This window comes from Chamaea fasciata, unplaced genomic scaffold (genome assembly GCF_029207755.1).
Source record: "Chamaea fasciata isolate MVZ Bird 193981 ecotype frontalis unplaced genomic scaffold, bChaFas1.0.hap1 SCAF_7, whole genome shotgun sequence".
Classification (NCBI taxonomy): Eukaryota; Metazoa; Chordata; class Aves; order Passeriformes; family Sylviidae; genus Chamaea; species Chamaea fasciata.
In genome coordinates this window covers 21,887,690-21,904,134 of record NW_027094092.1, presented here as the reverse complement: position 1 = coordinate 21,904,134, position 16,445 = coordinate 21,887,690, and the positions used below count along the sequence as shown (strand labels likewise).

The 16,445-nt window shown below is 39.6% G+C and overlaps 1 protein-coding gene across 1 annotated transcript in view; it reads right to left on the bottom strand.

Moving 5' to 3' along the window:
• The window catches only part of HSD17B12 (hydroxysteroid 17-beta dehydrogenase 12), an 82,968-nt gene that overhangs the window by 36,837 nt on the left and 29,686 nt on the right, over nt 1-16,445 (bottom strand). Inside the window, exons 2-3 of the mRNA XM_066187882.1 lie at nt 14,425-14,471; nt 9,951-10,026 (exon numbers count right to left, since the gene is read on the bottom strand). Coding sequence (XP_066043979.1) covers nt 9,951-10,026; nt 14,425-14,471 — 123 coding nt within the window. The remainder of the gene's footprint in view (nt 1-9,950; nt 10,027-14,424; nt 14,472-16,445) is intronic.

Here is a 16,445-nt window from a genome sequence, read left to right as displayed (position 1 = left end):
GAAACAAATACAGTATTTAACTACACTCTTCACACCACCAGAAGTACAAACACTTTCACATATAAGCCCTTGAAAGACACACTACCTTCAGTATCCTCAGAAGAGGACTCCAAATAGTGTCTGAAACCTTGGCTAGGGTGTTACTTACTCAAAATAACCATTTTTTTAAAAACTGTACAACCATCCTGAGGAACAACCAACAGGACAACACCTGCCTGATTTCTCATCTAAGATCGTCAGTTACAACATCAGTAGGTGAAGCAAAAGCTTAATTAATTCCAAAGGCCAGATATGTCTGACTTACAGGAAATATACCCAGTCTTGCTATGCAAGGAAAATGCTAATCTTAACTACCAGGCAAAGTAGGACACACTTTGTCTACTAAAAAGATTCACTTGCAAAATAACACCACATTACCTAGAAAACCAGGAAAAAAAGGGACATACTGTAACTTAAAAAAGTAAAGTAGAAAGCTAGAAACTACAGTGAGCTACACAGTAAATAATAACAAAGAACTGTAAAATGGTTAGGAGGAAAGCTTTTTTTTTTAATTTGCTTTCAAATTTTTTTAAGCTTGCAAATAACTCAAATCAGCAGCCCCTCTAAACTGAAATCTTGGTTAACAAGGTAAGAAAATGCTAAGGAAGTTTTCAGATAAACTGGGCTTGAAAGAAGGTTCCCCAAGAGGAGCAAGCTCGTGTACTTTGATGCAATAGCAAACAGACACCAGATTGCTGGTCAGGAGAAGCAGCTTGGTTTACTCAAGAGAACCAGTGTCAGGGTGTCTATAATACAAAGACTTGCTGGGACACAGGAAAACTACATCCCTAATAACATTAGTTCATGAACCACCTCTTTCAAAGCAGCTTGCTATAGCAGCTTTAATTTGCACCAAGAACATTGATGCAAATCCAGTCAACTTTGCAACAAAGAGGTTCACGATACAAGGCCCACACTGTAAGCAGGTAACGGGGATAGTTCTTTCAAGATCAGGGAAAGGACATTAAAAATAAAAACTCTTGCTACAACTGAAGCATCTCACCACTTCACATTCAAAGCCACATATAAATATCATCATCACGGTGATACGGTATAATACAAGTGCTTGCAGAAACATAAAAACTCTCACTTGGTCTTTAGCTTCAGGATAGTCAGGGATTCTAAGCAGGAGAAAAACAGCTCTCCATTTTTCATCATACAGGAGAGGACAAATTTGTTCAAGTAAGGAGAATCAACAACATCCACAAATAAAGATGCCATCTTTCCAGTATCACTCCAGTGGCAAAACTCATCCAGCACCCAGTCTCCAGAAACAGAGTTTGCAACCTTTTAATATAGTTTAAGAAGCTGAGAGATGAAAGCAAAACATTAAAAACTCCTGCTTTTTAGTACTCTATCTATGCAGGACAGAGATGAAGAATTTAGGACTATAGAGTGGCTCCTGAGAGCTCTACAAAGTATTTGGTTGGGAGAGTCATTCATTTTGGGAATGTATCCAATTTAGGACTTTCAGGGTTCACAGAAGGAATTCACAGTGTCATGGATGGATAGAATCTCTTTTCCAGAAGTACCAAGTACTTCCAAACTGGTGATAGCAGACTGTTATTACACAGTGATATATTCACCATGTAGAAGCATATTAAAATCAGCTGGGTATAACAAGAGCTAGTTTTTTCTGAACATTTTGAAGGGTGTGAAACTCTGAAGCCGAAAACCGATAACCTAAGAAATCGCTAAAAGGAAGCTCTGTTGCACCTGTTGCAAAGGAAGGCTATGTTGTTCCTGCATAGCTTAAGATGCCTGCCTACAATTTAACAGTACTTGTTATGTTTCTGTAAGTTTTTTAAAGCATGTGCATATGAACACATGGTCAAGCACCTGAGAAGAGGTTCCAATTCCTTTCATTCAAGAAAACCTGCAGGACTTCCAGGGAATTCCTTAAATACTGCAATAGCTGCATATGTAATCTCATAGAAGCAGCTTCCTTTAAAAGAGTATTTTTAAAAATCCAATCACATAGAACTGTAGAGCAAGTAAAACAATGACAGACCTTAATTAAAATGTTCTGTTAACTTCAAGTTTCAATATACATAGACATATAAAAGTCAGTTCCTCACTCCTCAGCTTTCACAGCTGACTTCGGCTCTCCAAGCCGAAAGTCCAAAAACCATTGAGCCACTGGGGTGTGTAAAATTTTAATGTGTATATACAATACTACAAAACAGACGGAAAAGATACTTTATTAATAGTTGCCTCCATTTGCTCTCCTCTGACTTCCATTACATCAAAATACATTACAATTTCTAAGACACACTAACCAAGTCAGAAACACATTCTGAGCAACATAGGATCAATCAATAAGGCCGTTCACCCAAATATTATGCTCAGCATTGTACGCTTCTCTAAATCAAGCTTGTTCTAATTACCAAGCTAACTAAAAACACAAAATCAAGCAGCCTGTGACAAACAGCTGCAGAGGCTGACAGCCAGGGGGGCTGCACACTCAAGTCATGGCAGGGTTTGCAAAAGCCGCCGTGCCTGCAGGCAGCCAGGCAAGCGGAGCCGCGGTGCTCCCCACGCACGCCCCCTCAGCCCAGTGCGCCAGGCACGAGAGGCTCCCAGGCTCCGCACGTGCGGCCGCCCTCGTGCCATCGGGAGTCGTGATTCCCAGAATAGCTCTCCTCACCGCAACCCCAAAATATCCACTTGGGCTGGAGCTGCACTAGGAGTCGGATAGGTCACAATCCCAAGCTGTTTCAGGGGGAAGCGCAATGTGAAGCGTGGGAAGGTTGCTATTGTGTAGCAGGCAGCAATCTCAAACTCCCCTTCCGTCTCTCCTCTTTCCACTACACTGTTTTCAGCACCACCACCAAGATTTAGTTTTTTTTATATTCATGGATGTATTTGTTTTTACTAAGCATGAAAAGAGCTATTTTTAATTTACTTAAACATTTTAGGAAGGGCATATGGACTATTTGTCATAGCTCCTGTAACATTTCCTTTCCCTTAATGTCATTGTTGTCTGTGACCGGGTATACCTCTGATACGCGTATACATGTAAACATGAATTTTGCATCATTTTTTGCAAAATGAAGTCTAAATTCTTCGGCCACATACTTATTAGAAAAGTAATTATTTAAAAAATCTAACACCTTTTTTTTCAGATTTAGGCTCAACAGAAGGAATTTCAGAAAGACCAGAAAAAATACATTGTAAGAAGAACTTAGTGTCACTTATAGAGACTGAAAGGTGTCAAGCCATGGATTAAAAAAAATAATTGTGCCCGTATTCTCAAGTCAACTTCAAGACATTTAAGTCAGTCACTCTACTTGAATTAAAGCAAATTTTAAAATGGAAACAAGTTTCTAGGCTAATTCAGCATTATCTTTTATACCTCCAATCCAGCACCCATAGCAAAATGTTTGCTGTGTCCCAAAGTCAGGCACTTAGAAGCACAAGTTTTCAGAGTTCTCCAAAGTATTACTTTTAAGGGAAAATACATTGTTAATTAGTCCACATCTACTGCTCAAAGAACTAGAGTACCCAGCTCACCACTGGAAGTGTGGCACATACCTACGGAGTTACAGCAGGCATACTTTTATCCAGTAGCTACACGATTTTGAAAATTATTCATTTCTCATATTCAAGCTTTTTCTTTTTTTTAAGAATTTGTTGTGCAGAACAAATCAACTGAGTTTCCTTTCTCTATGAAAAGCTACTAACTAGCATTTTTTTCCTCACCACAACATATTTCTGAAAAAACACAGAAGCGATTATCACCATTTCCTCAACAGAGAAGTCTATCAGGGATTTTTACAGCTTTGACAGATAAAAAGGACTTGATGTAATGGAACTTAACCTGCTAAAAAAGTGACACAAGACTAAAATATACATTCATAGAAGGAAGTTGCAGAAGGAAGACAGCACTGTTTGCCCCACATAGTCCTTTCTTGTGCCAGAGAGAGACTATTCCCTGCAGAGACACTTAAAAGGCCAAAGTAAGTATTCTGCTCATGTTCTTGTCATGGGTTTTGTAAAAAGCATATTATTCTATTCCATCTGGGTGGAGCAGAATTGCTTATCTTTGCCCAAATGGGTCAGTGTCACTTATCAGATGGTGGAGTGCTACTTATCTCTCTTCATTGTTTCACTACTTCCATGGGAATGTCTTCTGCTAATGGACCATTAAGAGCTCATCAATGACATTACACATTGCACTGCACTATTGTAAGCTGCTCCACACAGGGAGGAGGAGCCAAACCATCTTAACCTAGATAAAAAAGAGCCACAGTCCCACTAGGTATCCAGTTTTCCACTGGATCCCTGGAGGAAGACCGGACCCATCTCATCATAACTGGACCCTTTTTCTTCAACGGGACCATCTCTACTCCAACAGAACCACATCTGCCACTCCAGGAGGGCTTACTGTGGACTGCTTCCAACACCCTGACCAACAGGGTGTCAGGTCGTATTTCTGACTCTGTCACGGTTTTCTAGGATTTCTTGTTTGTTTATCTGTTTGCTTATTCTTCTGTACTACAACATCTGTATTTTTATATCCCTAGTAAAGAACTGCTATACCTATTCCCAAAATCTTTGCCTGACAGCCTTTTAAATGCAAATTTATGATAATTTGGGAAAGGGGGGGAGGGGCTTACATTTTAAGGGAGACTCCAACCCTCCCTGGCAGATACCCGTCTATCTAAACCGAGACAGTTCTTTAAATGAATCCGGGCAAAATGACACTGAGAAAATTCAAGAGAAGATGATAAAAAAGAGGGATTAAGGGGGAAAAAGATGCAGCCAAAACTACGGAAGCAGAATTCTTCTTAAAGAAGGAAAAACAAAAAATAAGCTTCCTTTCCAACTGCTCCATCTTTTACATCAGGGTTCATCTATTTAACTTATTAACAAATTAATAAAAATTAATTCAGTTTGAATCCTCAGTCTGCTCTCTACAGCACCTGCCAATTGCTCCTTTAGTAAGTGGCTCACATAAGGGAAAAACCAAGAGAACTTCCTTGACTTCATCCAAGGGAAACTTTCTTCAGAAATAAAATCCAAGAGTTCATTTTGAATCAAAGATCCTCACACTACAACTTTATGTGAAAGGTGACTTCAGTGCATCAAGACAAGTTAAAATATTTGAAGCCATTTTGTCAAGTTCAAGAAATATACGGGGATTTCAAGTATGTCAAGCTGAACCGAGCTCAGATGATAGAAGGCTGCAAACACATTCATTTCCCTTAAAATAGATCACAAAAGGTCAGAATAACTGCCGGATTCACTTACTCTTCAAGTTAAGCTCCGGCAAGTGAACCTTGTCATTTCTGTGCAAGAAAAGTAAAAAGACGTCCCCTTCCTCTCAGAGCTTGTCTACATTTCAACCTCCTCTGTTAAACACAAATATTCCTACTTGCCAACTCCAAAATGTGAGGAGGATTTACTGGGGTGCAGCAGGGAGGAAATCTGAGTGACAGGGCAGAGATAAAGGAGCCAAGTGCTCCGAGGGAGGTGCAGGAGACCATCTGCAGGGGTCAGATTTGGCATGGGAGCATGGCCCTTTTGTTGCAGTGGGCCATGGTAAGGGATGGGGGACAAGCACAGGGGTCAGCATCAGAATGCTGCCCACAACTTGGTTACCAAGAAAACTGTAAAACCCACCTGCCTAGGATATGGGAAAGAAACACTTCTGGGTTTGGCACCACATCCCATTTTTGTACTCAAAAACCATGCCAAAGTTGTAAGAACACAACAGATCCTAAGCATGACAGCTATCAGTTTACAATACCCAAAATCTTAGGGTTAGAGAGTAGTTCAAGATGAAACTACCATGACCAGGCAACTTAGATACACTACACACTGAGCTGAGAAAAAGTATTGGAATGAAATAGCTACATAGATTTTAATTGCAAAAAATCTGTATTTCCTTATAGAAGAAACTTGTATTTTCTTATAGACACGCAGCAGAACCGAAGTTTTGGACATTAGCTCCCAAACAGTATGAAAGGCTTACAGTGTATTCCAATTAAATGTTAATTTGTGAGAACACATTGGAAAAACAATTGATTTCTCTCAATTCAAACAATATAATTGAAGCCAATTTTATCACCCGGGTGTACGTAACACTAAACCACCAACTTTAAAGCAGTATATAGGAATTTCCTTTCATTATATAGTAACTGATGACAAACTCAAAATCTGCCATGTTGCTTTTATATGCACTCACCTACAAGCAAGTAGCTACTTAGACTTTTAAGCAGAAACACTAGCAAGCAATAACAGTTTTTTCCTGGCTCTTGCTCATGCTCAACAACATGACCCATCCTGTGAAACCACCAGCTAACAACGGACACCAATACCAAATTCTTTTGACAATATCCCTATAGACAAACTGAAGTTTTTTCCTTGCTTATCTGGTCTGCACTACATTCTTCATATTGCAGCCCCTAGGTAATGGATTTCTACAGCAAAGCAGTTCTCAATTCTCCTCAGAACAAACCTATCCAGTGCAGTAATGGAAGATTTTCTGCCTGCGTATCGATGGGTGGAGAACCAACTGCTGGCACAGAGCACCTGAGATGTCTTGGACCATGCTCATTATTAAATACAGCAAATCAAGGAACTGACTCATTATGTGGCACTCAAACAATTGCCTCTATTCACACAGAAATTTTCTTTCTGATCCTCCCTGAACCTTCCAAAGTGTTTAACAATGCAATGCAACAGACACTTCAGAAAAGTGGTGGAACAGTGAAGCAGCATGAACTAAACTAGACAAGCATTTTTTATAGTGACCTTAATAGTCTGTGCTTGTGCATGACAACTTGATTAAAAGATCAAATATATTTCCATAAAACTTATATAATTCCTCATAAAGGTTGTTCATGACAACTGAAGAGGAAATGCTAAATTTTTTCTTCAGTCAGTGGCCAATAATCTATTTCTTAGGGAACAGAAAGCAGAATTTCTCTTTCATGGCAAATCCTATAACACCTAAGTACTCTGTTAAAAAAAAAAAAAAAAGCTTTAAAACATGCTTGAAAACACAATGAAAAGTCTTCCAAAGTCTTTAAAGACTTGTAATTAACCCACTAATTTTTGTTGCTCAAACTGAGCTGCACATTCAGAACATCTGGCATTCCTGTAACATCAGTTCAGCCACTTTAATGTGCATATGCACATTAAAAAAATCAGCTCCAGGTCAGCTGGCATTTAACATGCAGAAAGACATATCAGTATTTCCCTTATGATGGTGGTTATACAACTTGCATTTTGTAAATAGATGTCACTCCTAGTAGAAGTTTACCCTATAAGCAGAAGACCCTTCTGAAATAGAATGAACACACCTAAGTCTCAAAAGCCCTCTCGTTATTTGCGGCAGAGTGCATCTATCCATTCAGTAGGATAAGCATGAGACTGATTAGCGAAAAGGAGGAGGAAACTGAAAACATGCACAGAATCACACAACTCAAAGAACTGAAATTTTAGTTAAACAGCCATTCTTCCCTAAAGAAGAATAGGAAGCTCCATGCTAATTTGAAGAACAATGAACCACCATAAAGAAGTTTAAAGCTACCTTAGAAACCTTCAAGGGAACCACTCAAGTAATTACAACCTTAGCATTAAAAAAATCACCCACCTTACATATGACAACATCTGAGCAGACTGCAGAGACCACATGAGACTGAATACAAGACAATTCTGTCCAGCTAAAACCTAGCAGGATCTGAAAGTGCAACTCAGGCTTGCTTCATCATGCAGACTATCCTAATCCTTCAGTATATGCCACAATGAACAAGGCAGACTTTTCAGCAGCTCAGTGTTGTCAAAAGAAGTGTTCTGAAAACCAAGCGTGAGTCATCTCATTTCAGAATGGTTTAGGAAAGGAAGCAGAAAATGTTTGGGTGAGGCCTAACAGTAATTATGGATTACAGCCTGCTTCACATAGGTACAGGTACCTATTTTTTTAATCTGAGAACCTCCCCCAGCAGCTATCATATAGGTGCTGAAGCTCAAAGCAGTAGATTTGTGTGTCTTGTCAGCATCATGCTTAATTCCCAGGGAGAAAGAGATACCCAGGCTGTTACAGAAAGGGTTATGACCACTTTCAGGAAGCTTGTCACTTCATGCATAGGTGTTTGATTCCAGAAAAAGATTATTTGTAGAAACTTCTTTCAGTTACACTTTGACTTAGCAAAACAACTTTATGTAACGTTGCTAGAAACGTGACTGCACATGCCCACACACATGCAGCAAACTATCATCCAGCTACTGCAGTGAACCACCAAAAAACACCACCTTGTAGCTTCTTTATGTATGGGCAGCAAGCATCAGCAGTCACACAGCTTACACAGAAAGCAACATCTATTCTGGTGCATTTACACTGTCACTGGATTGATCAGAGAGTCACAGATAGGTCCAGACACTGCAGTGACACCCTTAAATGCAGGATACTACCGAACAATGCCAATTACTACCAAATCAGTGAAGACAGAACTTGCTGACGGCTTTGCTCCAAGAAGAAATGCTCTCTACAACTTAAACGTACACAGAGAAAAAAAATAATTTTCTGTCTAGAAAACAGTTTCATATGCCATCTTACATTGGACACTAAAAATCAGAAAGAGTGACATTGATATCAATAGAACTGTATGCCCTTTCACAGATCTAGTACAACAGCTACTGTTTAGCAAGTTGAAGTCCTTGAGTTTTTCAGTCATCCTTACTTTCACTCAGCAGACCCTTACAAGTTAGTACAGGACAGTGTATTGATGACTGACTTAGGAGATTATGCTTTATAGTAAAGCAGTGCCACTAACAAATTCACTGAATTTTTTAGTAAACTTAAGCCAAAATTATACATTTATGACCTTGGAAAGAGAGCAGTTCTTACCATTATCTGCATTATGTACACAAACCATTTTAGAAAGCCTAAGCAGGACAAGGGAGGGTAACACAGAAGCATCATCTTAAAGGTTTATTTGTCCGACATCATTATGATGAGAAACTTGTGTTATAGCATACAGCTCCTACTCCTGCTTATCAAAATCTTTTCACATGGTTACATTTCTCACTTTATCTTGACATACTCTGCATGAAATATGCCTTAATAAAAGAGATATAGATTAGAAGAGGAATTCTTCTGGGTTAGATTATACTTTGCTCTGATTGGAAAATCATTTGTCAGCATGAGACTTGAGGAAGCTTTTTCCTAACTAATCCTGTACAAACATCCATTTGTGATTGAAACACTGAAGTTGCTCCCTTATTTTTCCATTACAGCCATTTACTACACACTTTCTGAATAAGCAATCCTTAATACAGGTTCTAAAAGACATTAACTCATTCCATATATTCTTATGACTATGGACACTCATCACCTCAAAAGATCTCACAGGTCTCTAATCTAATCTTTGAGTAGTTTATTCAAGCAAAACAAAAAAGAGGGAGGAGGGGCAAGCTACCCACAATAAATTTGTACATTTGGTAAGACACCAAGCAACATAAGGAAAATGCTTTGAACAGCTTCTAGCTGCAAAGAAACCACCCTTATGGCTGGAGCTGACGAAATCAAATTTGTTCAAACTGAGGGAATATTCAGACAGAGAAATGACTGCGTGTTTCTTGCCTCATGATTTTAGGCAGCTACTACTGCATGAATAGATGGTATTTCAGTCTGGCCTTGTAAGCTGTTCTTATGGAAGACTAACAGTTTTAGGAGTACTTATTCCAGAACTAAGCCCTATTGTTCTCAAAAGTTAAATATGAACAGCTGTAAATTTGATCTGCAAGGCCTTTACCACTTAAATCTGTAACATTTGCACTGTGCACAAGAGCAAACCGTTTTCAAAATCAGAGCCATATATATTAGCACGTACGAAATTCATGTGCAACTGCATTTACTTATAAGCATGCCAGTGAAGTTTAGGGAAGAAGTTTTAACTCACTTATTTCCGTAGAAACCTGGTCCAGTTTTTCTTTTGACCTACTGATTAGAACCACCTTCATTCCACGTCTTGCTAACTGCGAGAAAACAAAACAGGAGACATTAGAACAGTCATAAATCACTTCTAAGTTAGTATCCTAATCAAAGGAATTGCAAAATTCATCAAACATCAGAACAAGATATGACCGGCAAGTCTGAAAAAGATACAATTTCAAATAGAAACACAAAGGGGAAAACCAGGACAAATACTTCCATGTTATTTCTTACTTAATTCCCTTCACACGACATTATCTTCTCAGTCAACTTATACAGGTGGATAGGCACGCTTACAAAATAGAAAACAAATAGTAGATATTTTACAAAGCTTTTAGACTACCTCTGCAAGTCAGAGCAAAGACATTAAGTTCCCATAATGAAGTTTAACATGCCAAGTTAAGATACCCACTTGAACACCTGTGTTGCAACTCAGTACTACCTCCCCATAATAAGGCTCCACTCTGACTTTGTACTACTCATAGGTATTAAGATTAATTTACTTTTGAAACTTTTAGGGAAGCCATCTGTGGAACTTAAGCTGTGGCCAGAGCATACCCTGGTCATCAAATCAGACCTACCCCTGCAGATTTAAAATAGGGTCCAACAATTCAATTGAAAAGTGCCTACAGGAAGACAGTTACATATCTGAATTACTCTAAAATGAAAATTATGTTTGCGACTACTATAAGTAGAAACGATATATCTATCCACAGTTCAAAGTGGCACTGCCATTCATATGCTTAAGACCTACATATAAAAACATGCATGTTGTCATTGCTCCAACAAAACTCCTTCACTGCCTTCAGAAGCTGATGAGAATGGGTCTTCAATTGAATTTTAAAAAACCCCAACAAAAAAAAAAAACAAAAAAAAAAACAAAAAAAAAAAAAAACCCCAACCAACCAACAAAACACACAGCCCCAAAAACCACAAAACACCACAGCATTGTAGAGCAACAACCTGAAGTGGCTTCATGGCATCTACTTTTCTAGCAGGAGCATGCAAAGCAGTAGTGATTCTGTCAGAGAGAGGTATGGCAGAGCTCATCAGTGAACTCCGTACTTTACTCTCAGATGTGATCTCTAAGCAGTACAAATCTCACACTGGATTTCCTGAGCATAGAGTGAGGTGTGGTGAAACCAAAGACACCATAGGAATCACTAGCTAACAACTGCCAGGTTCAGGCTTACAGGAAACTTAAGCCTTCTGCTCAAGGAAATGACGTGGTGTTACAAGAATTACTGTGTAAAAGGGATGAACCCATCCAGCCACCTGCAGAGAAGCACCTGGCTCACTGGAACACACTTTACATGAAGCCCACAGTAGGCTTGGAAGGCACTAGGAAGAAGGGAATAGCGCTCTCATTCCACAGGATCAAGGTACTGAAGGCCTTGATTACCTAACCTGCTAGGACAATCCGACAGAATTCTAATCAGAATCCAACATAACTGTGGGCCCATGAGGCAAAAAGGCTCCAGAGATCTTCCTCATGGATGCAAAGCTCCAGACTGCCAACAGAACAGTTGGCTCTCTTTCAGCAGTCATGACCTTTGGGCTCTAGGACTGGTTCAGTAGGTACCTTGGCTTAATGGGAAAGCATGGAATTTCCACTACGAGGGCGAGCTTGAGAGAAACCTCTGCTACGTTCACACTAAAAGGATGCATTTTGAGAAGTACATCTGAAAACAGAAACCCTTTTGCAAGTGGAGTTCTAAGTAGACAGCACATAAAATAGCCAACAGAAGAGTCTGTAACTAGGAACAAACATCACTAAGAAGTAATCAGCCTTAGAGAAGATACAGCACTTACTCTCAAGTTCAATTAAAGTGCTTGATGAGCACTGTGCCTTCACTGGTAGAGACCTAGTTGGTTGAAAAGAACCACAATCATCCAAAGAGATATAATAATCCCCGAGATCCCAGTTACTAATTATATTTTTATATATTAATCAAGGAAGACCCACTTGCTTTGTAGATAACCTGTTATTATACTTGTCCCTTTGGCCACTATCCTTAGGGTCCTGAAATGGCTGAATGACAAGACCTTAAAATGTAACACAAAAACTCACCCAGAGTACCATATGTTGGGAAGATACCCTTGTAACCTAAGGATTGATGCAAGCAAGGGTCACTCACCATTCTAATGGAGCTGATGAATAGAGGTGTTTGATTTCCTTAAATGCCATGTTAGTACTATCACGTTTTCCACTCTTGTAACAAAATACAGCTGCTGTTTAAACTGTTTCTCTCGAGGATGGAAAACAATGACATCAACAGCCAACCAAAGCAAGGTTAAAGCTCTTGTTAGAGTAGACATAGCAAGAGATTCTAAAAATGCTATACTAAACAGATGTGCATAGTAGAGTACTGCAGAGTATGCAATGGGATCACAACCTCTAGTTTATCACTAGCACACAAAATACAGCTAAGATTGAATTCATACTAATGATTTTCAAAAGCAAACAGAAGATGATGATAGAGAGGCAACAAATACTGACTCCTGACCATACTCTCAAAACACGAAACCTTTCACAAAGGGGTGACCTAGCAATGGTAAGGATATCATTGCTGGGCAAAGATTGAAGGTCTTAATACAGCAAGAGTGAAAATGTAAAAATTGTTCTTTGCTTGGAAAAGGAAAATAATCTACAGAGCAGCATATAACCCAAGATTCCACACACTCATAAAGCTTGTCCATCACCTTCCAGTGAGACCATATCAAACTTTCAAAGAGGTAATTCTCAACACACAGTTACAATTCTCACAAATTCCTCCAAGGAAAACGAACTTGTCTGCATGAGTATAATCACAGCCATCAGGGCCCAAGCAGCCATATGCCAGTGGAATTTATAGTAGCCAGAAGGGAATTTTTAGTAGAAAATCAAGCCTCTGCTGGCAGTCTTCTGAACTTATCTCTAGAGTTAATTTAAAGATTGAGACATCTCTTCAGTTATTCCACATTTCGCTCTACATCCACATTTTATCAAGTATTCTGCATCTATCTAAACTGTCAAAGGATAGATTTGTGTTTTATTCTAAATAAATGCATAAGTAAGAATAATAAATACAATGCATGAACAGTATGTTTTATTCTGCACCCCAAGAATGAGCATCTGTACTCTTTGGGGTGCTCTGTGTTTAAAGCAACTACTGCAAGGCAGCTGTAATAGATATGGTTTTCCAACAACATCTCATACTCCTGATGGCTTTCCCAACAGGGATTTGAATGCAGGAGTCAGCCAGCAGCAGACATTCATGCTCGAAAGCAGCCTAGTTTTTAGAAACATTACAGAACATAAAGCAAGCTGTAGTTTTATTCACCCAGTATCTTAACATATAGACCCTGAAATTAATCTCCCATGATGTTCAGGGAGTGTTTCCCACATTAGAGGACTTTCTCCTGATAATGCTCTGCTGTGGACACAGTGACCTCCTTCCACTTGCTCTTGACAGTTACAATTAAGTGTTGCATCATTTTCTTCGGTGCCACGTAACTGGGATACCTGGCACATATGAGCTGTGAGCAGTATGCCAGGATCAGGTGCTGCTGGCACCAGGCTTAATTCCTTTTGCAGCCAAGTCCCCTTTCTTGAACCAATACTATGAGGCACTACTTCCTGCAAATTAGAAAGGAATTTGGGGGCTAGGGGTGCAGGTGGCAGGGCAAGGCACATCAGGATGACAGGAAATCCAAAGGACAAGGACTACGCGTGAAAAGGAATGCCATTTTCCCTGTGGGTTTTGCAAAACAAAACACCCATCAAGGAAAAGGGAATCTCTCACAGCTGATCTCACACAAAATCACGCTGGTGTTTCAGAGAACACAAAAATGAGCACAGACAGGCTCATTTTGATACTAATGCTGAGTTTAGAGTTATTTTTGCTATAAATTGTTGCAGTCAGCACTATCTGTCATTATGTTCTCTGGGCTTATAGGCTAAATTACCCTATACTAACAGCCACTTTCTGTCTTAAGCAATACATTCCAGTATATGAAATATATTTGGAGTCCACATATCCACCAAGAGCAAAAGTACAGTAAAAGAGATAAAGGTAAAACCCAGCTTCAGAGACCTCATGAACTAGAGGAAATAATTGGAACATACTGCTGGCAGCTGTAAATGCCATTTAGTCAGCGCCTGGAAGTACCGAGGGCTGAGAAATTTGAAATTCTTTCAAAAAATAAAAAAGTTAAAAATAAAAACTGAAGGACAAAGTAAGAGCTGAAAATATAGTTCACAAATAAGAGAAACTAACAAGAAACTAACAAGAAACTAACAAAAAGAGAAACAACTATTGGCCGGTTACCAGAAGGAGGCAAGGTAGGAGACTTCTTTCTCCACAGCTGTGTTAAGATAAGGTGAGCAGATATCACATGCAGCTTGACAGAGGCAGCTTGCCAAGAATCAAGACAGACTTCGAAGTGGTAAGAATTCTTACCTCTTCTGCATAGGCTTTTCCAATCCCATCAGTAGCTCCCGTGACCACTGCAAAAACAACAAAAAAGAAATGTACATTAGTTGCTTCACAGAAGTAACTACAGTGGGTGTGTTCATTTCTAGGGTATTAAAGTACTCATTCTAGACATCAAAGTCTCTGGAATAGGTGTACCACTTGCAAGAAATTACTTAAAAAACTCACACCAACTTTTCCATTGGTAAGAAGGGAGAGAAAGATGGATTTAGAAGCCTAATATGTTTCAAGAATCAGGTTCAGCACCACTTCTCAAGCCAGTCCTCTGTCCTGATACACTTCTCCAGAGGCTTTGTGGACTAAGAGAGATTTCCAAGCCATTTAACTAAAAAAAAAGCTGATTTATGACTATTAAACCAGCTGCCAACTTAATTTTAAGTATGCAGTAAAATAAAAGATATCTCCAATCCTGCAAGCATCCAAGAAAACAGATTTTAGGACACAAGCAACAGCTCCCTGTTAGTGTTCCTCCAGCAGATTTCAGATCCCTATGACCACTGTGCTCACCAGCAGAAAGTATGAGTGACTGATCCAGGCACCAGTTGCAAGCTGGGCTTCTACAACTTAAACTTTCTCACCTGTGGGTGACTGGATCTGTGTCAAGCTTCAAGTCTTTCTAGGATTCTTTTCCACAAGCTAAGAAGCTGTGAGTGACTCAACATGCCATTAGTTTGACAGATTATTCCAGGGTTCTCGCCACACTAGTAGCTGATCATCTCAGTAAATAGCAATTCCTCTATACAGAAACTGCTTTTCCAACCACTTATTGCACAAGTACATTCAGCACCAGTTCTTTTCTCTCTCAGCTTTTTCTTCTCACCAAACCCAATGCCTACACCTCAACATCCTTACATTTTTAGTCTTCTGTCTAACCTCATCTACCTGTCTCTGCTCTCACTCTCCAAGTAGTCACAGAACATACTGGATTTTTTCTGTCCTTCTATCAGATCAGAACAGGTTGGTTTGTGCTTCCACTGCTTACCACTGTATGTAACCACAGCCAAATAACTGGACTTCTTTGATGTTTCAGGACAGTGAACTGGGAGTGTTGGTTTAACTCTCAGGTCAACCTCGACCTGAATGAAACTCAGCAGAGAGAGGTGTTGTCTGGCATTGGGATTCGGCAATAACTTCCCTTCAGAGCACCGGAAGGAAATGTGTTTGCAGATCATTTGATTAGTTACAGCTTGCAGATCCCCTCTAACAGTAGGCATGCAAACTGCAGTTAGAAATTTTCTGTTTGAGTACGAACAGCTAGGAAATGCTGTAACCCTTTCATAGTCTCTGTGCCTGCTATCTATAAATAAGCGGATGTAATAACAAAAGATGAAACTGTTAGCAAAGGTCCTATTTGAGTTTGAACGGTCTAGCAACAATTCAGTAACAGGCTAGAAAGAAAGATCCAGTCATAACCCTGATTTAAATGGAATTCACAGATGGCCACAGATGAAGATGATGCATAACCTAGTTTTAGGGTTTATTTGAAGATGCCCTAACTCCAGCATGATAAGGATATGCCCACTGCACACATGGGATGCTCCGGCTACTAAACAGAGCTCTGGCTGCTGCACTGGCAGTGCCAGGGAATTTTATTGAGAGAACCAAGTGTGTGTGCCACACTGCTTTGCCAATTTCTATCCAGCCACCATTATGGAAGTGTGAGTGACAGTTTTGGTACAGAAGCAAAGCCATGTAATGAAAGGTGAAGCAAGGGTCCAAATGACCAATAAAAAATCAGACTTTAGGGAATAAATCAAGAATACATTCCTTGGAGCCCATTTCCTGCAACCAAACTTATACCAATATTGTTACCCATTCAGCCAGACACACCACAGTCCTGCAGGACAGCAGGATCCCTTTAGTTTAAGGACTAACAAGCTTCAATTTCAGCCTTGCTGACCTGGGATTCACATTATGTATTACCACACAGTCATTGTTGCTTCAGCAAAACAATGAAGCAAACAGGAGTACAGTGAAAACAGTACCAG